The sequence below is a fragment of the Calonectris borealis genome, chromosome 14 (assembly GCF_964195595.1).
Source record: "Calonectris borealis chromosome 14, bCalBor7.hap1.2, whole genome shotgun sequence".
NCBI classification, from domain to species: Eukaryota; Metazoa; Chordata; class Aves; order Procellariiformes; family Procellariidae; genus Calonectris; species Calonectris borealis.
This window is the reverse complement of record NC_134325.1, coordinates 14832388-14858088: the sequence shown is the minus strand read 5'-3', so window position 1 is coordinate 14858088 and position 25701 is coordinate 14832388. Positions and strand designations below refer to the sequence as shown.

Genomic DNA, 25701 nt, shown 5'->3' with positions numbered 1-25701 from the left:
TTTGTGAAAATCAAGCATCTTGCAATATCATTAAATATCAACTCTTTGCCTGCTCTTTTTAGATTAAAACACACAGATTGAGATTTATGCAAGCGATGAAAGGAAACTCGTGCAATGTTGAAGAGTTGCCTCCTTAGTTTGAAAAAGTCTGGAAAAGTTTTGTTGAAAGCACATATACCAACACAAAAGTTTATATGTAATGTCTCCAAGAAGCATACTATCTTCCTGAATAAATCAAAAGGAAACCCATAACTGTATTAGTTACATATGTAGTTAAGACCACACCAAACTAGTTCATATCTCATGACTGACTGTACATTAATCGCTGCACCCCTCCCTTATACTGGTCTGGTGATACAAGGAGAAAAGGCAAGTCTCCATATTCCCTTACTTTCCTGTAACCTGCCTGTGCTATCAAGACTTAGTTGGAGGAGGAGAAATAAGAGATAAAGAAAATATGATTAGGGGGGTTAAGAAGTCAACTCCACGGGAGGAGGCCTGGAAGGCACGCAATGTGCTGCGTCCTAAAGATGAAACATTTGCTTATCAAAGCAGTTGAGGAGAATGAGCTTCCAACAATGACAAGAGAACCTAGAGATCCATTAGGACCTAGAGTTCAACTAGATGAAAGAAAAATCCCACGCATTTCTATCAGCACTTCCATCTAAACAGAATATATTGAAAATGTCTTTAGAGTCAAACCCCTTGCCATTTGCCTATTGCACCGATTAACTGATATTTTCTTTGAATTATTTGCTTTGCAATCTTTTTATTATTTAAATCAAGCTGAACGTTTACATATTATAAAAAACTAAAGATAATGGGAGCAGTAATATTAATTTTCCACTGGGTTAAGGACTGGACAAACATTAAAAACGTTTCATTGATACAAGGATTGTTTGGTTTGACAGAATTATTTTCAGATTCAAAAAGTACCCATTCCTTCTTAAAAAGCAAAATTAGTGCTATATGGCGTATTGTGTAATCATATCCTCATCACATAGCAGGCAATGAGGAACATACATTCTAGATACTAAAATCCAGAAAAGACTCTCAAATGTGTGGGAACATTTTTGTGCTAAGAAGTATGGTTCCAAAAAATTCAAGAATCCAGTTATGTCTCAGGTTTTTTTTCAAGACTCAGTTTACCAAGAATCATACCATGTCCAGAATATTACAGAGCATCAAGACATCTAGTGAGTGAAAAATATATTGCAAGTAAAATTACTTTACATTATGTAAAAGTGTTGGGTTTAGTTATTAGATATAAGTCGTCTATGGGAGCGTTGCTAGAGGAGTATCACTACTATATGATTTTTTTACTGTACACTTACAATTCTTAAAGTTCCCAGGAAAATAAATGAGTGGAAAGATGCTCCATCAAAACCCACCTGTGTGGGTTCCCTGATATCCGACTGTATTCATAGACTGCATTCCACTCTTGGCAATGAAAGGAAAAACTCAAGTTCCCCTAGGAAAGGCATACCTCCACTGGTGCTTTTGCAACGGCCATTTCCCACTTGCGCTAAAATGGCTGAGACAAATCCTTTAATCTGTGTCTCTGGATGTTGTTTAAGGTATTATTCAGTATTTTTTTTTTATCTTGGGGGCTTTTAGCATTGCAAAGCTCTGGTCTTTTATCAGGTTCTGGTTTTCATAAAGACATAGTACCATAAGAATTCAGAGAAATAACTTTTACTGGTTTTGCCGATAGTGCAGGTTTGGCATTAAGTCCTACCCATCAAACAGATACCTGGCATATTTATCACTATAGACCATATTTATTTAAATTAAAATTCAGAAACTGTGATGAAGCACATGGCACAGAAGGCCTGAAACCTTTCTTTTTAAAGGAAACACGAGTTTTCCATAACTGGATTGACATAAAGAACTATGACAAAAACCTGGAATGACTTAATTCCTGAATCAATAAAAAGATCAAGTTCATTATTTTCCCTATGGGCCTGGCAAATACAGTTCAAGCAATCTACCATCATCAGCTTCAAATACATCAGAATTGCTTCTTGGGCATCATAAAATAAAGAGCCAGCAAATTAGTTCAGAGAGCAGAACCCCTGACATTCTGCCAGGAAACCGTGTATGGAAGAATACATAGGGAAGATGTAATGCCGACACATAAATCACATTTGAGAAACAGAATGTAGTCTTTCAAATTGAAGTTGAATTATCAAATACTCATAACCAAAAATGGAGATTAAAAAAAAACAATCAATGTATTGTAACAGGTTCACTATAAATTGCAAGGGTTGGTAATGATGAGAAACATTCAAATTCCTTGAAATTGGAAATTAGGTCAGATTCTCTTATTTATGTAATTTTCTTTATCAATTCTTTTTTTTTTAAATTTAATCTAAGCAAATTCATATTCACCTTTATACTCAATAAATAGCATACATTGGATATACACCGCATCTATATTTGTATCCCTATGTATCTTCCATAAAGAAAAAATATTGTTTAAAAAAGGAGCACTAAGACAGGATTTTTTTTATTTTTTCCCTTCAAGAACTTGAAAAAAAAAATATTTTCCAACCACACTATTACAATCCCTGCTACGTTTGAGACTGACTACGTTAGTAGGGCAGGAAAGGCTTAGTGGGAATTTCTGTTTGTCAGAACCCCTTGAAAACAGACCCCTCAGCCTTTACTCCTACATTTTATGCAGCGGTCTGCTGAGATGGAGACATTGGCTGGCCTTTTTGCTAGGTCAGACATCCTTGACCTACTAAACTGCTTAGGTTTTAATTGCTTAGGTTTAATTGCTGATGTTTGACCTGGTATTTTCAGATTTTTTGGTATGTGAACTTTGCTTTTTGTGATGTGAGAAAATTTTGGGTTGAAAGAAAAGGGAATCCCATAAATCTTGAGTTCAGAGTGACTTCAGTTATCTATGAGAGTTTCTTCTTCACATTGATTAGGATTCCATCATTAGTTATGGTTACATATCAAATTACTTTTGACAAATCTCTTGTATCACAATGCAGCCAGAGGCTCCTAAACCAGGATTTCTCAGAAATTTCCAATCATTTCACTAGTTGCAGCATGCCTGGATTTTTAAAGGTGTTCGCACAGCTGCAGGAAAGCACTAGGAAATGCATAGGTCATCTAGAAGGATTGGTGAGTAACAGTCCTAGTGATAGTGAACACAAAATTAAGGGTTATATACTGGGTATTTTACTGCTGCTGTCAAAGAAATTTTTTTTTTTAAGTAGGTTAATTAGGTTTCATAAAAACCCTTATGTTTTTTCACATATCACGATTCTCAATACTGCAATATCGTTACTAAACTGTATGCTGAGAATTTATGCATGTCATCAGCTACCTCCCTCATCATTGTCACAACCACACAAGCTTCAGAAGTCTCATGTAGGTTTCTTCATAAAAATCATCTTACAGACTCACCTTAGAGACAATTTGCAGGGTGTTCAATTTTACAGAGTAAATAGGAGTATTATTTTTTGCTTTTCTTTTTTTTTGTTGCTTTTCTTGCAACATATAATGCTGCTAGGCACCAGATGCACAACCCATACTCTTCATTTATTTGGGATACATTTGGGTTCTGCTCAGAGTGATGCTGGCAACTCCATAAGGACTGAGGATATACAGGCTGCTAGCAACTCTTCTGTCCTACCAGAAACCTATACAATCATATTGTGTCTTGAGGGAACTGGCGGATGAAGTTGCTAAGCCACTATCCATCATATTTGAGAAGTCGTGGCAGTCCGGGGAAGTTCCCGCTGACTGGAAAAGGGGAAACATAACCCCCATTTTTAAAAAGGGAAAAAAGGAAGACCCAGGGAACTACAGGCCAGTCAGTCTCACTTCTGTGCCTGGGAAGATCATGGAACAGATCCTCCTGGAAGCTATGCTAAGGCACATGGAGGACAGGGAGGTGGTTCAAGACAGCCAGCATGGCTTCACCAAGGGCAAGTCCTGCCTGACCAACCTAGTGGCCTTCTATGATGGAGTGACTACATCAGTGGACATGGGAAGGGCTACTGTCATCTATCTGGACCTCTGTAAAGCCTTTGACACAGTCCCCCACAAAATCCTTCTCTGTAAACTGGAGAGGTATGGATTTGACGGGTGGACTGTCCGGTGGATGAGGAATTGGTCGGATGGTCACATCCAGAGGTTAGTGGTCAACAGTGCAATATCCGGATGGAGATCGGTGACGAGTGGTGTCCCTCAGAGGTCCCTATTGGGACCAGTACTGTTTAATATCTTCATCAGTGACATAGACAGTGGGATCGAGTGCACCCTCAGCAAGCTTGCAGATGACATCAAGCTGAGTGGTGCAGTTGACACGCCTGAGGGACGGGATGCCATCCAGAGGGACCTGGACAAGCTCGAGAAGTGGGCCCGTGTGAACCTCATGAGGTTCAACAAGGCCAAGTGCAAGGTCCTGCACCTGGGTCAGGGCAACCCCCGGTATCAATACAGCCTGGGGGATGAAGGGCTTGAGAGCAGCCCTGACGAGAAGGACTTGGGGGTACTGGTGGATGAAAAGCTGGACATGGGCCAACAATGTGCGCTCGCAGCCCAGAAGGCCAACCGATCCTGGGCTGCATCAAAAGAAGCGTGGCCAGCAGGTCGAGGGAGGTGATTCTGCCCCTCTCCTCTGCTCTGGTGAGACCCCACCTGCAGTCCTGCGTCCAGCTCTGGAGCCCTCAGCACAGGAAAGACATGGACCTGTTAGAGCGGGTCCAGAGGAGGGCCACGAAAATGATCAGAGGGATGGAACACCTCTCCTATGAGGAAAGGCTGAGAGAGTTGGGATTGTTCAGTCTGGAGAAGAGAAGGCCGCGGGGAGACCTTATTGCAGCCTATGAGTACTTAAAGCGGGCTTATAAGAAAGATGGAGATAAACTTTTTAGCAGGGTCTGTTGGGACAGGACAAGGGGGAATGGTTTTAAACTAAAAGAGGGTAGATTTAGACTAGATATAAGGAAGAAATTTTTCACAATGAGGGTGGTGAAACACTGGACCAGGTTGCCCAGAGAGGTGGTAGATGCCCCATCCCTGCAAACATTCAAGGTCAGGTTGGACAGGGCTCTGAGCAACCTGATCTAGTTGACGATGTCCCTGCCCACAGCAGGGGGCTTGGACTAGATGACCTTTAAAGGTCCCTTCCAATCCAAACTATTCTATGATTCTATGATATAGGAAAATTATGTTTTTATACTCCTAAGATCTGCTTCTTGGTTTTCTCCATCTGACAGTCCAAATGAAGTTAGCTACGAGACACAGTAAGAGCTAAAATCTGACAGACAGGTGAGACTTATGTCTGGGATGAACTGGAACCCAAACAAATAGAAATTTAGTTTGGATTGACCAGTGGTGTTGCTCACCAAAAAGCACGAATTGATTCTCAGTAAATTATTGGCTTACAAATCAGAACACTAAGCTTTCTCTATTTCCATAGTATTTTATGGTGGGTTTTTTTTTTTTAATGAAAGTGAGATTATAATTCAGTCCAGGATTTTAATGAAAAAATACCAAATACAAGACTCGGAATAAAGCTGTGACAGTGACGATAATAATAGACACAGTTTATCTCAAGACACAGTTAATGCTACAAAAGCTGGGAACTAAAATGGCACAGATAGGATAAACCTGACCAAGCAGCAGAGACCTGCACAGTAGATACCCTCCAAGATAATAGTTATATATAATGCAAAGAAACACACACTTCTAGAGTGTAATTTGCCTTTCTCAAAGACCATTGCTGCACCTTGAGCATGCCAATATGTATTCACTGATATAAAAGAACACAGTGGGAGTAGTTTACTAGGTAGGTGTCTAAAGTTAGGTGAGATGAAATTGAACCCAAGTGACTTTTGCTTTTCCTTTGTCTCCAATTATTTGAGATAAATTTTAGGAAAGGTATATCTTGTTTAAACTGATGAGCAATTTCTCAAAATTCGCCCACTTTGAGGCATATCAAAAGTTGATCACCTAAGGAAAAAAACAGCACTTGAAACCACTCTTGAAAGTACACAGCACTGCGACCAATTCTTGATGTTGCAAATCAAGTTGCATTTGAAATCCGTGACACAGACTTTCATCCCTCCCCTCCCTTCTCCAGTAACAGGAAGAACTTGTCTTTCCAAAAAGCTGGATTCTGAACTATGCCTCAGGCTGCAGTGAGTCAAGGTTTCACATGGGATTGGTTGAGTGGTTGTTTCTTTTTTGCTTTGTGGTTTTTGTTTTTTCTTCCCCTAAAAAACTACCAAAGGGATTTGGGGTGGACTTAAAGTGTAGAAAAGTTACCATGTTTTATAACTGGTAAGAGAGAGGAAAACTTTTACTAAGTAATAACTGCTCTGTACACAGTACTTATTTGTGCAGTATTGGACATAACAATTGGTTATAATTTCCTTTATTGCCAAAGTTTTTTTTTTTCTTTTTTTTTTTTTTTTTCTTGAAAAAGCACTTCTGGCTTATAATGTTAGTTCCAGACATTCTTTGAGCTTGCTTTATGCTCTACCAGTAAGCTTTTACTATATTTTTCAGCTTTTTAAAAAGTTCATATTGCCAAAGTGCATTTAGTTGCCTAGCAGAGCATGCCTTTAACTCATAATCAAGAACAACAACGTGGCAGCAAACATAGAAACAAAATTAAAACAAATTTGTGGAAAACATGTAGTGATCTGGTTTCTAGATAATATTTAATTGCATCTGTTTGAGACAGTGCCTCTTATAGCAATAGATCATCAGTGCAGTTAAAGTAATACTGTACATGCTAGCCATTACAAAAAAAGCCAGACAACTGAAAGTCTCCCTTATCACTCAGCTATTCAGTATAACCGAGCCTCCTACACCCTGTTTCATATGTGTGTTTTTACCTGGCAATCAAAAGTGCTAATTTATGAAAGCTAGTAGCTTTCAGACATGCTCTAACTTTGGCAGAGGGAAGTTACTTAGCTTGTCCTAGATCTAACAAAGAGTCAGAGGCAGCCAGATATATAACTCGGGAGTTTTAAATCAAGTTCTTTGATTTCATCACAAGGCAGCATTCTTTACCCACTATATATTGTCTCAATGTTAATTAAAGAGTATACTGTGTAACTCTACAAACTATACACAGCTAGACAAGAATTATTTTTTGAGATCATGATTCAAAAGCTTATGATTATTCATTTTACTTCCCTTTTGTGTTAAGAAACTGAAGCAATACTAAGACTTAGCCAAATGTTTTTCATATATATAAAAATACACATATTATATATATTAAGAGTCCAAGAGAAGTACATTTGAAATCTTTATGCAAATAAAAATATAATTTCATACATGTTTCTACTCTTGAAAAAGTCCCAAGATAAAACAGAACAAAAATGCTTCATAGTATTAGAAGGAAGAAGAAAACAAACAAACCCCTGGATACACTTTGTAGATAGTATCATTAACTTGTGAGGTGTGTCTTTTGTTTACCAGTGATTTGCTCTAGAAAGTCTAGATTGCAAGCTCTTTTTATATAGGACTTAAACATCATTTACAATTGAATACGTGCAAAATTAAAAGGAAACAGTAGCACAGTATTGCAATACTTGTATTACAAATCAAGTCAAAATGCTAATTAATCCTGTTTCTCTTCCTAGCTAGCCTCTCTGTTGACCACACAGGGAAACACAAGTTGCAGTGCATGAATATGAGTCACCATCCATGCAATCGTATCCTGCCAACCAGCTGCAGCAAAACCTTAACTGTAACTTAAATGCTAAGGGACACAGTTGTAAAAATAATTAGGGTTTTAGCATCAGTAGAGGAACTACATTTTCCCACCTCAATCCTTTCCCCCAAATATCATTCAAACTGCATCCAAACCCAAGCTAAAACTGTCCTTATCAAGACCAAAAGCCTAAAATATTGTTCACTCAACATTAAACTTTTGACATAAAACAATTTTTATTTGTTAATATAAATAAAATATAAGATGATTAAAAGAGATTTTTCACAAAACTTCTGAAAAAAAAATCAAACCACTTTATTTCCCGACAGTCACTACTTACCAGTGATTTCCATTCATTTCTCCCATGGGTATTCAGGTGAGTGACCTAGTGGCCAAATGACAATATATTACCTGGAGATGTTTAATCCCTTCTGCTGGAATATATAAGTAAAAGTTCATGGATCAGAGATTGAAACTCACATATCTTATTTTCTAGGCCAGCGGCTTCGGAATTATTATGACTTGTAAGTTATTCTATAAAAACCACAACAGTTTCAATAGCAATATCTGAGGGAGGTCAAATTCTATAAATTTACTGGCAAGGACAGTAAATTAACGATACATCACCATTCAAAACACTGAACTAGACATGAAGTAGATGAATATTTTAAGTGACTATACCAAACATTTGAACTGCTTTACAAGAAGATTATGCTTTAAAAGTATCAAAGGCTTACGGCTAAGTTGGAAGGTGCAATGCCACTTTTCAATAGTTTTAAAAGGCATAATGTTGAAGCTTAGTTGCCTTGCTCCTGTTTAAGCATTTTAATCCTGAAATATTATACCTCTGAAGCAGTCTTAGAAGAACCCTAACAATTTTATGTATGAGCAACACACCCAGACCACCTGAAATAACAAAAAAGTAGGGCGTTTTTTTCAACTATTTGTTTGTGTTGGAATGTCATGAAACATGACCAGACATTCACTACATTCAGGAGATTACATAAAATCTCACCAATTTTCAAAGTTGTTCAGCTTAAGCAATATGGAAGTGAAAATAGTTCCATGGTTAGCATCCAGGCATGGACTTTACAAATAGTTCAATAACAACTTCGGCCTAATAGACAAGAAGACAAAAAAAGAAAAAAATAAAGGAAAAAAGAAAAAGAGAAAAAAACATCAGCAACACCTGGATCCTAGAGTTTCTTCAAATTATAGTTCCTGTAACTTTTTGTATTACTAGCAGATTAAACCAGTATGAGAACACTTTCCTTGCTAAATTCATTGGGGTCATATTATCCACTTCCCCTACACCAAGAATCTTGGTACAGTTAAACAGACTTACCTTCCCATTTTCTTTCCTGAGGAGTACAAGAATTTGGATATGAAACAGTACCAAGTTCTGGAAAGCCATCTGAGATTGAAGTACACGCAGGAAACAAGGACGTTTCGTATAGTTTATGTCAGCTGCAGTAGCCTGGAACATTATAAACAAGTGCTAGCCAAAAGCTTTAATGTTCAACCCTGTATCAATGCAGCAACTTTGGCACTTAGCTTAATAAATATCGCACTGTCTGAATTCCACTGTTGAGGGTACTTCAAGCTGTTGTCGTTTGGCTTGGGATAATTTTGATACACCTCTGACAAACTGTGCATAGGGTGACAGAGAAGAAAGTGCTGGATGAGCACAATAACTCATTTGTTCCAGTTCAACATTGCGTACATTTCTATGTCATGTGAAATAAATAATGCAACATAGGTACCACATTCTGCCCATTCACAGCTGCAGCCTCAGTTGCCACCCGCCTTTCGTCTTTGTTTCCTGCAACCCTGGCAGTTACATCTGGTATGGAAATTGTTTTTGCAAACTTCCCGTGTCCTTTTATACATTTGTCATTGCCTAACTCAACATGCTGTGAGCTATGCTCAGCTGGAACAGACATCCTATCAAACAGAGAGGGAAATCACTTCTGAACAGCTGAGACAAAACCATTGGTGTTAGCCCTTTAAACTGGTGCACTCACTTAGCAAGAACAACACAAGAATTCCTGGGACCCATCCTCTATAACTTGATCACAGTTTTGTTAGCAAAGGCTGAAGTGTGGATTTATATTGGTATCTTTGAAGGGCTCTTTGAACTCAGGCATACCACAGTCACCTCACTTTCCTCCTGGGTACTGATAAATATTCTGCACAGCTTTCAGTAACTGTTATTTAAAGATGGATGCACACGAGTCAATGTAAAGGGAAAATTGAAGAGCTTTCTTCTTACCCTGATTAACATCTTACCAAAAAGGACCTATACATTATGGAATTCATACTTGTACATCCACATATGGTGGCACTGTATAATAAAACTCGTAGGGGTTTTTTGGTTTTAGTCTGACTCAAGTTACGGAGAAAACATTCTAGCATCTATTAACATTTTGGCATTGCTGGATTACTTATTAACAACTTGTTGCCTTAATCCCAAAACACACAACCTTGCATTGTTTAAACAAATTACCTGTGAAAGTCAAAGATCCATCTTCCACAGAACCTGTACACAAAACACCTACTATGATATTTATCTAGCTGGGTTAACCACTTATCGTTGTTTAGTGCTAATAATACTGAAATAATTTCAGTAGTGACTTCAGTAAAAGAAACCAAAGTCCGAGTCCTTTGTAACTATATCATTAACATAATTGAATCCACCCTTGCATCTGGCCACAGCATAGTTCAATAGATTCTGGTAAGAAGAGCTTCAAGTATCTCACTTTTCAAATCACCCACCCTGCCAATTTTCTGTAAATGCAAATTTGCCTGTGAATTAAATATTTCAGTTAGACCAAGCAAACATTTAAGTCCATATATTAGGAAAAAGTCTTCACATTTTGCAAAAATTTACTCTCACTTAACTACAGATTTAGAGAATTGTCTAATAGGTCATTATAAAATGAGTTACATGTGTGAAAACATGGACATAACATTATATATGAACTGGAGGCTATGCTAACTGAATAGGCTTTAGGTCCTAGGCCTCAAATCCAGGAAAGCGTGACCGCTTTAGCCCTGCTTTATCAATGATCTCCCTAACACATTTCAAGTTAATCAAGTGTTTATACGCTTTACTAGATCATGGTGCTCAGATTCCCTTTTCGTTACTGAGTTTAAACACAGCTCATGATGTTGCCCAGGGGACAGCAGTCTGGAACACTCACCTTTTGACCACAGCAATAAAATGTGAAATCTTCCATTTACTCACAAAAATCTCCCAGTGAAAATTATATCAGGACTGCTGACTGCTCTTCATTCTGGTTTTCAAAATGATAAATTAAGAAATTAATTTTACAATTAAACATGACACTGGCAAGGACATTATTAGAATCTGATGCAATTATGGGGTTCAGGTGAAGCCTTGGCTCCAGACCAGAACCAGTAACAAAACTTCCAAGAGTGAAGTTGCATTATGTTACATTAACCGGACTACTTCCTAAGAATGCAAGGCTGCCTACAATAATAATGACCTCTTACTCATCATATGCTCTTCTATGACTTCCTTTGATCCACTTTACTGCTTGTAGACTTTCAACCCTGAAACATCTGTGTGAAGGTCCACTGTCAATTACTGGAAAGTCATGCTACTTTATGGAGCAACTACACAGCAATTTTCAAAACCAGTAAAAGCTCATAGGAGATGTAATCCTTCACAGTGAAGTTGAATGTGGCACTCTATTTATGACTGACAGATAGGAGGAAAGGTGTGAACCCTAGAAGGATGCAGCACCAGGATTTTGAAGTGGTCTATGAATTCTTACAACCAGAAGTTCTGCAAAAACAAGGGGATGAAAATAAGCTGAGGTTGAGTCTCATATTATTTTAGCAGCATAGACATCAAGATGCAAGATCTTGGATTGTTTCTAGTGAGTAATTCGAGATTCTGCAACTTGATCTACTGTGAAATTTCATGAGCAGAGAAACCCAGGAGAGAACTTAATAAGAGACTACAGAATACTATTTAAGCTACAACAAAGTGTTAAGATTTTATCTTTCTAACATCTGAGAAAGAATGGTGTCAATTAATTATTTGCTGCAACAGCATGAAATTATAGCTTTCTGTAGCATACAATCTTAAATTACGCTACAAGGCCAGATCATTTTATTGTGTGGTTGATATCCTGTTGGAAAAAATCCAAACGATATTTCTCTTCTTTGCTCAGCAAAACCATTATGTTGATTGAATCGGAGCCAATATGTACACTCATGAGCTATCTCGCTTTAACCTTATTTGTAATTTAGTTAGGACGGAACTGCATTTACTATGCTATAGATAAGCTACAGCAAGGGCCTCATCTTAAAGCTGCTATTTTAGGGGTTGTAAGTCCACTTAAAGCTGGCTGTCTCCAAATGAAATGTTGTTCTGATTCTGAAGACAAGATAAACCTTTCCACAGAAAATTTGGTGAAGGAAGAAAAACACTGTCTTTGGTTGGGAGAAAAAAAGAATAATGGCTTTAGATATTTATTAGTATTTTCCAAAATCTCTAAACTAGAATTCCAGTAAATACTTGGTTCGATTATTCTGGCTGAGGCATCTGAAAGAAAACACTAGACTTCAACACTTACTGCTATATTCCCATTCCTGAACCAAATACACGTTTAAGATTTATTTAGCCCTTCACCCTGGGTGCAGACATGCAATCCTGAAGGACAACTCTATTTGGGTTAGCATAGGAACCCCTGTTAAATTGCCATTTGTCACTGTTTAAGCCAACAGAGATCTTGTCAATGATGTGTTACAGCAGAATTGAGCCATAGATTCTTTCATACTCTGTTAATATAAATACTATCAATGCCTATTTTCATACGATAGGCCATTTTATGTCACTACAAGCAAATAAATCCTAAAACAAATACAAAGTTGTAAATATACACCCAGGTAATTATGACAACACACCTTACTGGTGGCCACATGCTATTTCAGGAAAACTGTTAGAGAAAATACTAACATGATAGTATATGGTTCTTCAACTAAATCAGAGTCCCAAGAAATCTCTGTAAGCTAATCCAAAATGAATCATTTACATTACAGTAAAATGCTGTCCCTTATTCTAAACACTAATGAGCATCTGGTAGCTTACACAATTGTCAAACTTCTGACCCTCAGAAGACATCTCCACATGGCAAGGTCAGCTGAAGAGATTAACAACTAATCCATTAATCCACTAGTTTCATACCAATCCATCGTGGAAGTCCTTGTAGAAAAAGACGGGCACAGAGTTCTACATCCTGAAGATAATGTGCAGACTTCTTCTGTGAAGCCCATGGTCTCCTACTTAACAGAAACACAGTTTGATGCTCCAAATATTTTATGGAGTCCAGACTTCTCCTAAGTGTGTATAGTAAAATTAATATCAAATAAACACACAGAAGAGAATAGAGCATGAACAATTAAAATTATTTTCTGTCTTCAAAAAAAAAAAATCTGCAGTGAACCAAAAGCTTTACATACTTTAGAATATGGAAATAACCTATAAACAACATTAAGAGAACATTCTAGTAAGTCATAGCAGTGGTTTTGCTAGGAGTTTTTATCGTCTTTCCTGAGAGCTGCATTAGGTGTCTTTGTTACATTTACGTATTAGAATAAATAGGAAAATAAACTGTCAAATAAATACAGCATTAAAAATTAAGTTTTTACTCTGTATGCCGTATAACAAATATTAGACTGCAGAAAGTCAGATACTCTTAACAGACATTCATTAACTAATGTTAATTAGTAAATGAACATAGTTGTGTGCTGAGGGCTCCAGAGCTGGATGCAGTACTCCAGGTGGGGTCTCACCAGAGCAGAGCAGAGGGGCTAACCCAAATAGAGGTCTGTGACAGGTTGGTCTGCTCCAATCCCTTAATCATCTTTGTGGCCCTTCACTGAGCTTGCTCCAGTATGTCCATGTCACTCTCTTAATGGGGTGCCCAGGACTGGGCATAGCACTCCAGATGTGGTCTCAACCAGTGCTCAGTACAGGGGATCGCTTCTCTCAACTTGCTGGCCAAAGCTCTTTCTCATGCAGACCAGGAGGCTGCTGGCCGCCTTTGCCGCACCCATCACCTTTCTAGGTGACTGACGTGAGGCTGACTGGCCTGTAGCTCTCCGGATCCACCTTCTTGCCCTTCTTGAAGATAGGATTGACATTTGCTTTCTTCTAGTCCTCAGGAACCTCCCCTGATCACCACAACCTCTCAAAGATAATTGAGAGTACCCTTACAATGATATTTGCCACCTCCCTCAGCATTCACAGGTGCACCCTATCAGGTCCCATAGACTGTCCAGTTTGTTTGGATATTCCCTAAACTGATCCTCCTCCACCAAGGCTGTCTTCCTTGCTCCAGATTTTCCCACTGGACTCTGGGATCTGTGATTGCTGAAGCCAATCAGCAGATTGCCAGAAAAAAAAAAGAAGTGAAGGTGGCATTTTTCTGTGTCCATTGTCTCCAAGCCCCTGCCCCATGTGGCAGTGGGCCCACATTTGTCCTAATTCCCCTTTTGCTGATGATATACCTACAGAAGCCCTTCTTGTTGCCCTTCACATCCCTTGCTAGTTTCAACTCCAGATAGGCTTTGGCTTTCCTAATCCCATCCCTGCACACTTGGACAGTGTTTCTATATTCCGCCAAAGTCACCTGTTCCTGGTGCCCCCTCTTGTACAGTTCCTTTTTGTATTTAATTTTAGTCAGGAGTTCCTTGTTCATCTATGCAGGCTTTCTGCCACTCCTGCTTGACTTTCTGCTCATTGGGATGGACCATCCTTGAGCTTGGAGGAAGCAATCCTTGAAAACCACCAGGTCTCCTAGACCCCTCTTCTCTCCATGACCATATTCCATGGGATTTTTCCAAGCCAGTTCCCGAACAGGACAAAATCTGCTCTCCTGAAGTTCAGACTTGTGATCCTGCTATTTGTTCCCTCTTCTCAGGATCCGGAACTCCACCATCCCACGGTCACTGCAGGCAAAGCTGCCCCCAACCTTCACATCCCTGACCAGTTCTCCCTTGTTTGTACATATCAGGTCCAGCAAAGAGCCTCCCTTGTCAGCTCCTCTACCAGCTATGTCAGGATGTTCAGGAAGTTACCAATGCCCTCCAGAAACTCCCTTGACTGCTTGCGCCTTGCTATGTTGCCCTTTCAGCAGATTTCAGGGTGGTTCAAGTCTCCCTGTGACACCAGGGCCTGCAAGCATACGGCTTCTTCCAACTGCCGGTAAAACGTCACACACTTCCTCCTGATCAGGCGGTCTGTTGCAGATCCCCACCACAACATTGCCCACCTTGGTCTCCCTTTTCAATCTTAACTCATTAGGTCTCAGCTGGCTGATCCGTCCTCGGGCAAAACTTCATGCGTTCCTCCTGCTCTCTCCCCTCCTTGCCGTCCCAGCCTGTGCTTCCTAAAGAGTCTGTATCCACCCACTGCAGCACTCCAGCGATGTAAGCTATCCCACTACTTCTCTGTGATCCCAACGACATATAGCCCTGCAACTGCACGCAGGCCTTGAATTCCTTCCGCATTAACCCAAGAATTGTTTTAAAGTCTGTTAAAATTAGCATCTTTAAAATAACTCAGCAATACTATTGCCCAAAAGAATAATCACATACACAAAAGAACTCCTTCAACAACAAAAAAGGAGGAAAGGAAGAAACAATCCTGTGCGTTTTATTGATATTGAGATACAGTCCCATTACAATTGGCTAAATATGACATTTTTTTTTTTTAAACTAAAACGCAACATATAAAAAAAACATCTAAAAAAGCTGATTGGTCAGTTAGCTGTAAATACAAAACCTGTTCACAAAAATAAAAAAAAAAAGCAGCCTGTTTTGGACATATAACTAGATATGACTTCATATTTATGGCCCAGATCACTCAAGATCACAAGAACAGTTTTGTTTTCTGTACTGTAACTGCTTTCTACAAAAGGATCCAATACAAGGGTTGTTCTTGGGCTTATAAATTACCATAGGTGAAGATGCATGTGACTGACAAGATACAGGTCTCTTACTCTTCTTCATGGTAAGAACATTGTCTTCCTTTGGAGGAGGCACATGTACAGGTTTCCAAGGAATGGGGTTACAATATGCTGGAGCTGGATACGAATTTCCATCAGCACACCCTAAAACATTTAGAAAATACACATAACTAAAAAGGAATATTTACACTACAAGCTTTACAATGCAAGCACTTATAATAGTCATCTGGACTAACAAAGACACAACAGCATCTTCACAGGAAGACAGCATAGGCACATCACAAATTTAAATGATTCAAAGTAATAAATCTTCCACCTTTTTTTTTTTACCAATAACTGACATATTCTTCATCTCTATTTAAAACAATAAGCAAGCCGAATGCTGTGTAACATTCATAATGGTCAGTCCTTTGTATACTTAAAAGCTGTAAATGTCTAAGAATTGACTACTTTGCATTATTTCAAAGCATTTATAAATAAAACTTTCTGTCACCACATATGCAAAGCTCACATATTTTTCCATCTTTGCTTAACTGTTATTCTTCATTTTATTGAGGAGAAAAATATACTAATTATCCACATATACGTTAATAATCTGCAATTAATAATCCAGGGCAAATACAGCAATATCAGAAAACCTAAAATGCAACAGAAAGAACTATAGTGAAATTTCAGTGCATACGTCATGTGGTTGGGTAAAACAAAGTCTGTAATATATTCTATTGCATGAACACAACTAAAGAAATATTTTTCAAAAATCACTTAAACAAGTGCTTGCATCTGTGGGGAAGTAATGAAGGTCCAAAAAGCATATCACCATCTATAAACAGATGTAAGCAAAAGAGCAAAGGTTGTTCACCTGCTTTGTACATTTTCTTAAACATTCAGAGCCTGGAATTTAGGTCCTAAAATATTTTCTGTTGCAAATTCAAATAACAACAATGATTTTAACTCTATGAAAAAATAAAGGCAAAAGTATATATATTTTAAAGAAAATGTAATTAAGCACTCAAACGTAAAATACAATACTATTTCTTACTGCTCTTCTGCTTTTGTACCATGTGGGATGACAAAAAAATACAAAAATAAAGCGAGTCTCACAAAACACCACACTATCAGCAGCATTATCTTTAACATTTCCCTTTAAAATAAAAAAGGAATCGGATTACAGGAGCCAAGAAGGTGCGATGCAGGTGTAAAGCTAAATGGAAAGGAAATCTTAGCTCAGAACACAGGTGGATTCCCATGTCTCCTTTTCAGACAGGACTTCTGTCAGCCTCTTATTAATCTTTGCGTCTCAAAACCCCACCTCTTTTCTAAGGGGGATTCAGGTGCCATAAGTGGCACACACCTTCTTTAACACAAACACTAACTTTACAAGGATGCTAACATAACTGATTTGCTTCACACGAACCAGTAATTGGCTCTAGTGATTCCTATGCCTGATAAGGAAAATGAGATCAAAATAGTTATAATTTGGTACACTACCCTATTCTCTCAAATAATATCATTTTCCTCCCAAATAACATGAAGGGCTACGAAAAATGCACAAAGGGTCTCAGAGTAAAAGCTTCTCTGACTTACACCATATGAGATATTCATCCCCGTGTGCCAAAGTTAGATACTGGATGAAAATCCTTAAACACGCTTCATTTTACATTAAAAGATTAGAGGGAAGGAACCACAAACCTAAGTCACTACGTACGTGTAGAAGTACAAACCTGTAGACTTCCCACGTGGGAAGCCATAACCATTTAAAACAGGGCGTGGTTTATTTCTAGCATTATGTAGCCATTCCTTAAAGATCTTCTCTGATCTTGCTTTCTTCTCCTGTAGTTCAGCTTCCCTTTCTTTTTCTTTTTCCTAAAAATAAAAAAATCTAAGATACTTATAGACAAATATATTTTCCTCACAGTAGAAAAGTGGCATTTTTTTTTTAAATCTGGGGGGGGAGGGGAAATCAACCTCTGCATTAATCCAGCGTTTCTCCGAGAAAAAGCTCTCAGGAACCTTTTGGAAGTCTACATGTAGAAGATACTCTGAACATAATGGGCAGATGAGCAGGGCCTACTGTGCTGCAGTTAGCCTAAAGAGGCATCTGGGGCAGCCATCCGCTCTTCTCATTCACCCATATTCAAACAGCCCCTATCAGCCATGACTGGGTTACCTCCAAGCCTGGGGCAGGCTTGGGGAGCCATTAATCAGAAGTAAGAGTAAAAACAGTATGTTTAGGCATGGCATTTGGATTTAAACTAAGTTTGATTGATACTGTGAATATGGCTCATAAGAACCTACGTAATGAAGACATGACTAAAAGAATGCATGTGGTTTAAATCTGTCTGATGACTTTCATTTTCTTGGGTTTCAAGGTCCTTGTGCTATGCATTTTAGAGGCTCAGCAGAGACACAGAATCAGTTTGTTAAGCAGGAAATAAACACCACCAGTACAGAACATTTAAGCACGTTTTAATTATATGGGAAATTTTGAAAGACTGCAAAATTAAGGTCATTAAGGCCTGAAAATTGATCTAATACAGCTTACGGTATTTTAAAGTTAATCCAAATAAATTATTATATGTACTTGTGAAATACTTACAAATGTGTTCTGCACTTTAAGAACAACTGTGTAAAACACAGGAAATACAGATAAATTCTTCTCACCATAATCCTCCCCCACACTTAGCTACAACAGTAGTGCAGTACTCCTATAATATTACATATTCCACTGAAAAATTATACTGTAATGTTAATTAAATTAAAATACAACCAATCAGCTTCACAGATAATTTATCTGGTCACACATTTCATCGTTTTCAGGCATAATCATTACCAATATGTGATATTTCAGAGGAATTCTGGATGATTCAAGCAAGTGTAGCCTTGTTAGGGCATTTGTTCTAGTGAACTAGAGGACCTCAAAACCTATACACTTTAGGAAGCTTACAACAAATAAGAAGTCTTCTGAAGCTCACTATAAAAATACATAGGTGATTAATTAATATGAAATAACACTAAAATTAGAACTCCTAGCATCAGATTGGTACAGACAGATATGAAAAAAAATGCTTTTAATTAGAAATATGTGCAAGTAATATAATAGATGATAATATAATAGATGATAGCGCTGCTGGGAGAAAAATGCCCAGAATGCTACCTATTTTCTGTCTGGGTCACTCTGCAAAGGACTGAGTAATAAAGGTACACTGTGTGGTTTGCATTTCTCTTCCCCTTATCATATCACAATCATATCATATTAACAAAAATGTGTTAATTTGCTTTGCTGATCATAACTCAATGTCTTCAACGCACTAATATTACAACTTTTGAAAGTTTTTTTCATTTACAATACTGCCATTTGATAAATTCTGATCAATTCAATCAACCACTATATTTAATCTAAGTTACAGTTTAGGTAACCCCATTCAAATAAACGATTAGCTGATTAATACCTTCTCTTTCTTCTTCTTTTCTGCCTCTTCAGCTCTCTTCTTCTTTAACCATTCTTTATACTTTACTTCGGCCTTTTCTTGTAACTGCATTTTTTCTAGCTCCTTTGTGGCTTTTTCTGCCATTTCTTTGCTCAGCTTTCGTTCCCTTTCCCTTCTTTCCTACATGAAACAGATCAGAGAAACAGAATAGAAACTTTTCAGTATATTTCAATGGGCAATTTTTTTGAGGGATACAGTTAATTTTATTACATAATTACAAATAAAATTATCATAACCCTGAAAAAAAAAAATCATATTGCAAGCTCTTTGAAGACAGAACCTATTCATCGCTAGGTTCCAGATAAAATAGTTTTAAATATATAAACTTGTCAGAAAACATGATAAAAAATTTACTTTCAGCACTCCTTATGCTATTATGTTTACTACTCTTATTTATTCAGACATCTTTTTAAAACACTTCAGACCCTTCTCAATATTTCTAGGGAAGAAATATATGTTGCAATTCTTGACAATGGTGTGTTAGTTTTACTTTTCAGTGAATCCAGAGCAAACTATAGTTCCAAATGGAAGTCAGGCAAACTGCCCCCTTCTAAGAGTCATTGAGATATGCAGATTGTTCAGCACACTTAAGCATAAATTGATAGGAAAATAAGAAGTTCACATGAGAAGCCAGTTCATGTTTTATGGTATTCTCTACATTTTTTTACATTCTTTATTCGCATATGGACTTCTTCTATGAATCCGTCTACACATTTCCCTTCTTCAAACGATGAAAGGGAAAATGAGAAAACACATTCTAGGGTAGGCAAAAAGTGGTAACCAAGTGTGAAGTGAAATTGCTACCTGTATAATTTGGAAGATACAATACACAGAGGTGTCATTCACTTCTACGTCTTTTCGGTGTGTGTTTTGGGGACCATTCTCTAAGCTAACAAGCACATACTGATGGCCTTTTCTTGATCTGGGGAGGGATTTTCATCTGAAGACTAACAATAGCTCTCACTTCCCTTCCCTGTAACCTTTATGAAATGTCTGGGATTCTACTGATTCTGTACTACTTCTGCTTAGCTTGCTTAGCTCTGAAGAACCTGCATACACATGTAGAGGCAAAAATCTTTACCAGACAAGCTGTGCACATGACTTGGAGGAGCGGCAGAAGACTTGAGATCAAACAGTTTCCACTTCATAGAAAAGAACTGCTGAATAAAAATGTTGTTTTTCTTTTAAGAAATCTTCTTCTTGTATGCTCCCCTGCATACTCCTCTTGAACAAAGGAGATGGGTAGTTTAGCAGGAACTTATGCTGATTCAGAATTATTATAGTTGGCAGTATGGATGTCAAATGCCTAGATCTACAACTGCAAAGTATAATAAACTGGGTCTGTCTTCTTTATGGAAAAGAGGAAAAACACATTTACAAGAAGAGCAGGAATATACTTCCCTTCCCATTTTACCTCTTATATGCACAAAAAGGCAGAAAGCTAGCGCTCCGCCCTGCTCCCCCAATGGGCCCCTCCCCTTCCCCTCCCTTTTTTCCGGATTTATTGCGCTTTTGGAAAATCCAGTTATGCATAAAGAAGCAGAAGCCACAATACTGGAGCTGGGGACCAGCAAAATTCTCTCCGTCTGGTCTAAACAGGGTATCTGCTGGTTCAATCCTTGTCCTCCATACCAAAATTTACCAGTATCCAATATAGTAGCATCATACAGAATAAAAACTTTAGCTTATATTGCCCTGCAAAACCCTAACTCATTTTTGCCACTTATTGGATGAGACGACGAGGTGCAAAAACAGGGCCAATAAAGAGAAAATGCATTGCATTCAAGTTAAAACATTTGCCAATTTTTTGTAACACATAGTACTGGATAATACACACTTTCATGTTTGAATCCTTATCCACACCACATGAAATTATCTTGATACAGAAATCATTCTAAGCATAAACTTAGTTTACTCTCGGCATTCATTTTTTTCGAGCATATCATAATGCTAAACTGCAGACTTCTTATCAGAAGAAGCCAGTTTACAGAACTGCTTGAGTTAGTGTGCCCCTCTTTGTTTGTGCCAACACTAGGAGAGTATTATTACAATTTTAACACTGGCAGCTAAATTATGCATTAACTCTGGGGTTTTTTCCCCCCCTTTTACAAGCTATGCCTTATTAACTGTATTTACCATAATCTTTGAGGTGGGTGTTTCTTCACCTAAAGCATGATGATACTTTCAATACCACTGTTCTGGTATATTCTTGTCAAATATTCTAATCTGACGACAAAGAGTTATTTGTGTACATACTGCACACAATTTCACAAAACAATTAGCTATTAACTATATTTTCTCCTTGATTTGTTTTTTTTTTTTTCCATTTCACTTCTAATTCATTCTAGCAAACATCAGCTGAATCTGTTCTGCAGTGTAGGGGAAATGGTCAGATATGAATACACGCCAATTTCAATGCATATTCTGGAATGTAAAACTCCATAGAACTACAAAATAATGGAAGTCTTATTAATATGATTTCACAATACTGCTTGTAAGGCCTGTCCATGTGATAAAATTACTATTTACAACTAAGACCAATCTAAAAAAGAATTTCATTCTGGAAAAAAAAGAAGTTGAGATTCTGAAACGTTTTTGTACTAGTGAAGAATGGAAACAAGATCTTTCTTAACATGAAACAAACCCTTCCATGCTTAAATAAGTTAAAAAGGAAAAATAATCTATTTTTGACAAATTATGCAGATCCTAAGTATCACCTGCCTCAAAAACAAGTAACCAATTGTCTAAGCTTTTCCTCCTTCTTCATCTAAAATTTGTTTTAATCTCTTTTATTCAGAGCTGTTCCTCTCTCTCTTCATTACCAAATATTCCCCACATGCCTCTCTCAACAACTCCTGTTTCGAGACAATGATAGTCTAGGACACATTAAAAGCATTAATGTAGATGAGAGATATACACTAAAACAGTGAGTTAAAACCATTGGTGAAGAAAGATTACAAATCTTTTGTTGTTTGCTGGCTTATCTCTATTGTACATGAAAGTAAATTACAAAAGTAAGGGTCTTTCAAAGCTACAGGCTTTAGCTAAGGGTCTTATCATATAAAAAGCATGAAAATAAATATAGGAGAAAATTTTAAAAAATGGACCCCTTCCATATCTAGGAGAACTGTTCAATAATGGACAACAATTATAAGCAGAAAATAGACTAAAGTCTGTAATTAAAAGGCAGGGAAGCTTCTTAAATTATGTATCTTTAATGACAATACTTCAGATGGAGTTTAGCCAGTATCTAGGCTGACCCAAAGTTAAATTAGGTCCTATGTAAACAATGATATGCCATGCACACTACCATGAAAGCCACAACTATTGCTAAGTTTTACTTTCAGTGAGACATCCTTAAGACCGGGAGAGTCCCTGCAGAATTGCAGACTTTGCAGCTGCCTAGAAATTATTCTGCTAGAATCAGAAACGCTTCCTCTTTCTCTCGTGCACAGAACAGCTTTTCGTTCCTAAAGTTAGTGTACGCCACATTCCCAGCTGCTTTAATAACCTGTTTCATGTCAAGCTCCTGTCACCCTGGCCTGCCCAGCTTCCCCCCATCCTCATTACTTTCCCTTATACAAGTCTATCAAAAATGCTAGGAATGTGCATATTAACATACATGTTCTTCAATCCTCCCTTCACTCTCCTTCCATGTATATATGGGGGGAGGGAAATTATATAAATTTGTTTATGCTTGGTGTTGTCAGATTGGGTTTTAAAAATTCTCTTTGATCTTGTGTTCAAAACAGACATGATCTATTCACTAAACCACTAGCAAATTTACATAGACTTTAAAATACGATTACAGGTATTACATAAATTAAGGTATTGATTGTAAAACAACCAATTACTCATTGCAAGAAAGGCTTGTTCTCCTGCCACCCCACCCAAGCACATTATTAAGGAGAAAGGATACAAATCTGGCCTGCGGGTTCACTGCTCTGGGCTGTGATCCTATCAAGCCTCGGAACCTAATGAAGCCTGGGCTAGGTCAGTACTTGGAAATCCCCCACCCAAAACAAATCCAGCCGTCCCACAAAGCAGTGATGGTGACTCAGGAGGCAGCATGCATCTCACTGAGTCAGTCCCAAACCAATGTCTCATCAGCAGAACTACTAACTTTTCATGAAAAATCAGACCTATGTATATGTGGAGAACTGTCAAAGGAATTTAAAATTTGAAGAAGCATCCCGCTTCTTCCTGACAGAAGGTAGAAATATTAAATAATTTTCCAGGCAGAAAACAGCCCAATTGCCAGAGACACTATATCCAACTGGAAGAAAATTAATAAAATATATATTTCTGTATTTTCATATCAATGACTAAATGAGGCTGGAAAGGGTCAAAGCAGAGCTGCTTTCTGTTCTGCATTTTCTATGTAGAGTGTCATTGAATAGAAATATTTCTGGAAATTAATGTTGTGGTTTATACCTTTAAGATACTTCTCACAGCAATCCTTTCCCATTTTCTGGTCCGCAGAATGTGACAACATTTTTCTTTTCATACATAACTGATGTTTTCTCTGACATCTTAGCTACCATATCCTAGCATCATTTTATGCTGACTGATGGCGAAATATAGGAAAAGTCCACATTGCCAACATCAGAACATACATCCAAATTTCCTCATTTATCCTCATAATAATCCTGTATGTCAATCATATTTAACAGCCTCAGAAATCTGGGTTGTTCAGCCAATTGTTACCATCTTTTCAATTTAGCCCTGTTACACAGCTCGGTCACCAAGCCTAGCCCACAGAAATACTTCTTTAATCTCTCCAGAACTGGCATGTGAAAAGAACAAGAGACTAGAAAGGAGGTCAGTGAAACAACACTGAGCTGCAGTTGTCTACTGACAGGCAGGTTTATAACAATTAACTGCTCAAGTTCACACAAAGTCAATGCAGATACCACTGCAGTATAGTAATTGGAGAACTGTAAAATGGTTACATACATGGATCTTTCTCCCAAACTGTATTCCTTTCCTGTGGATACTCAATATATGTGACAAGCAGAAAGTCTTGGTGTACTTGGTCCCTGAACACTCTTGGGGTCTTCAGAAGAATGCAGACTCCACGAATGCTGCTGAAATACACGAGCACTTGTATTTTAATCATCTGCCACCCTGAATTCCTCCTCCACGAGTCTATCTAAAACTCATTCTAACACTAACCATGAGAAATTAGTTCATTCTACTCACAGAAATCTAAAGGTATGTCTGGACACAATACCCATGGCATTGACCACACACGACCTCACAGGAAAGTTTTGTGTAAACACACATCAACACTGTGCTTAAAAAAAAAAAAAAAAAGAAGAAGAGAGACCGTTTTGTAAAATACGCCAGATCTCAACGCTGGAAAACCCACAATATGCAGGGAAAAAAAACCTTAAGAAATTAAGCTCAGAGTTACAAAAAAAAGTTTAGATATGTAAAGACAGACTTGGGCACGTAAACAGAAAATTTAAATTCTTAAATGACGTTGGTACTCAAGGTTGGAAGGTATTTATGCTAGATATTTAAGCTTCCCTCACAAATACATTTCTTGAAAGGGTTCAGTCTTCAAAAAGGTGAACATCTTGTCGTCTCTTTCAAGTCTAAACTGTCAGCAAAAACCATAGCACATCAGGCTCTACATAAAATGTAGCAGCAACCAGCGCTTTGACTTAGAACAATAGTTCAGCTGTTAGAACATTAACCTAGGACAGGGAAGATCCGGATTTCATTACCTCTCTGCCTGAGGGGATTCAAACTAACATGTCCCACTGTGGGGAGAAAATTCCATCTACCAGGCTGCAGGCTGGGATGACAGGATTCTCCACCCCTTCTGTTGAAGCGGTACCACTCCTCACAAAATAATTAACGATTCATTGGATGAAAGAAAGAGAGCACCAGTGAGCATGACTTTTCAGCTTGAAAGTCATGCTCAAGCTGCCAAACAATCTGTGTTCTATATTATCACTGGTGAGATAAAGCACGCATTAAACAAAAAGTGTTTGGAGTAAGAGTTGGAAGCTAAGTCTCTCTTCTGGGAGGAATCATGCAGCACACCAAGAAAGGGAAGTCTGCTCCAAGAACACTGTCATTCATTATTTTATAGTTTGTTGGTTCTAGGCTTTCATATTTCCTACTGCTTTTTCCTTCTTATAAAGACTATCAGCCAGCACCAAAGTAAATTATAAGAACAAAATTTTCAATGAAAAAGCATCAAAACAGAATTTTCCCATCCTGTACTTGTTTCCCATTAAAATTTTATTTTTCAGTAAGTAATGGGGACTTATTGAAAGAAAAAATGAACAACAAAAAGAAGTTGAACATCAGCGTTCTATGATTTACTCCTGCTTTGCTCATACTTACTTTTAAGAAAAAATAAAAAGCAATGCCTTATTCTCTATTCAACAATGCAGAAAGTATTAGAAATGCTACAGTCAAATTAAGATTGGTATTAGAATAATTAGTTTTTCCAATGTAAAATGTGTAACTTCACTACTTGCGGTCTTACGACTTTGCTAGA

The 25701-nt window shown here is 37.8% G+C and overlaps 1 protein-coding gene across 4 annotated transcripts in view; it reads right to left on the bottom strand.

Annotated features, from left to right (window-relative positions):
* Nucleotides 1-6149: 6149 nt before the first annotated feature.
* The window catches only part of CCDC34 (coiled-coil domain containing 34), a 32008-nt gene continuing 12456 nt past the window's right edge, over nucleotides 6150-25701 (bottom strand). For 2 of the 4 annotated variants that reach the window (XM_075163286.1, XM_075163287.1), the window contains exons 4-6: nucleotides 19146-19304; nucleotides 17418-17559; nucleotides 15353-15840 (exon numbers count right to left, since the gene is read on the bottom strand). In XM_075163286.1, coding sequence (XP_075019387.1) covers nucleotides 15590-15840; nucleotides 17418-17559; nucleotides 19146-19304 — 552 coding nt within the window. In that variant the 3' untranslated portion in view covers nucleotides 15353-15589. Of the gene's footprint in view, nucleotides 8811-10896; nucleotides 10990-15352; nucleotides 15841-17417; nucleotides 17560-19145; nucleotides 19305-25701 lie in introns of those variants that run through there. The other 2 variants (XR_012675764.1, XM_075163288.1) reach the window with 2 other exon arrangements.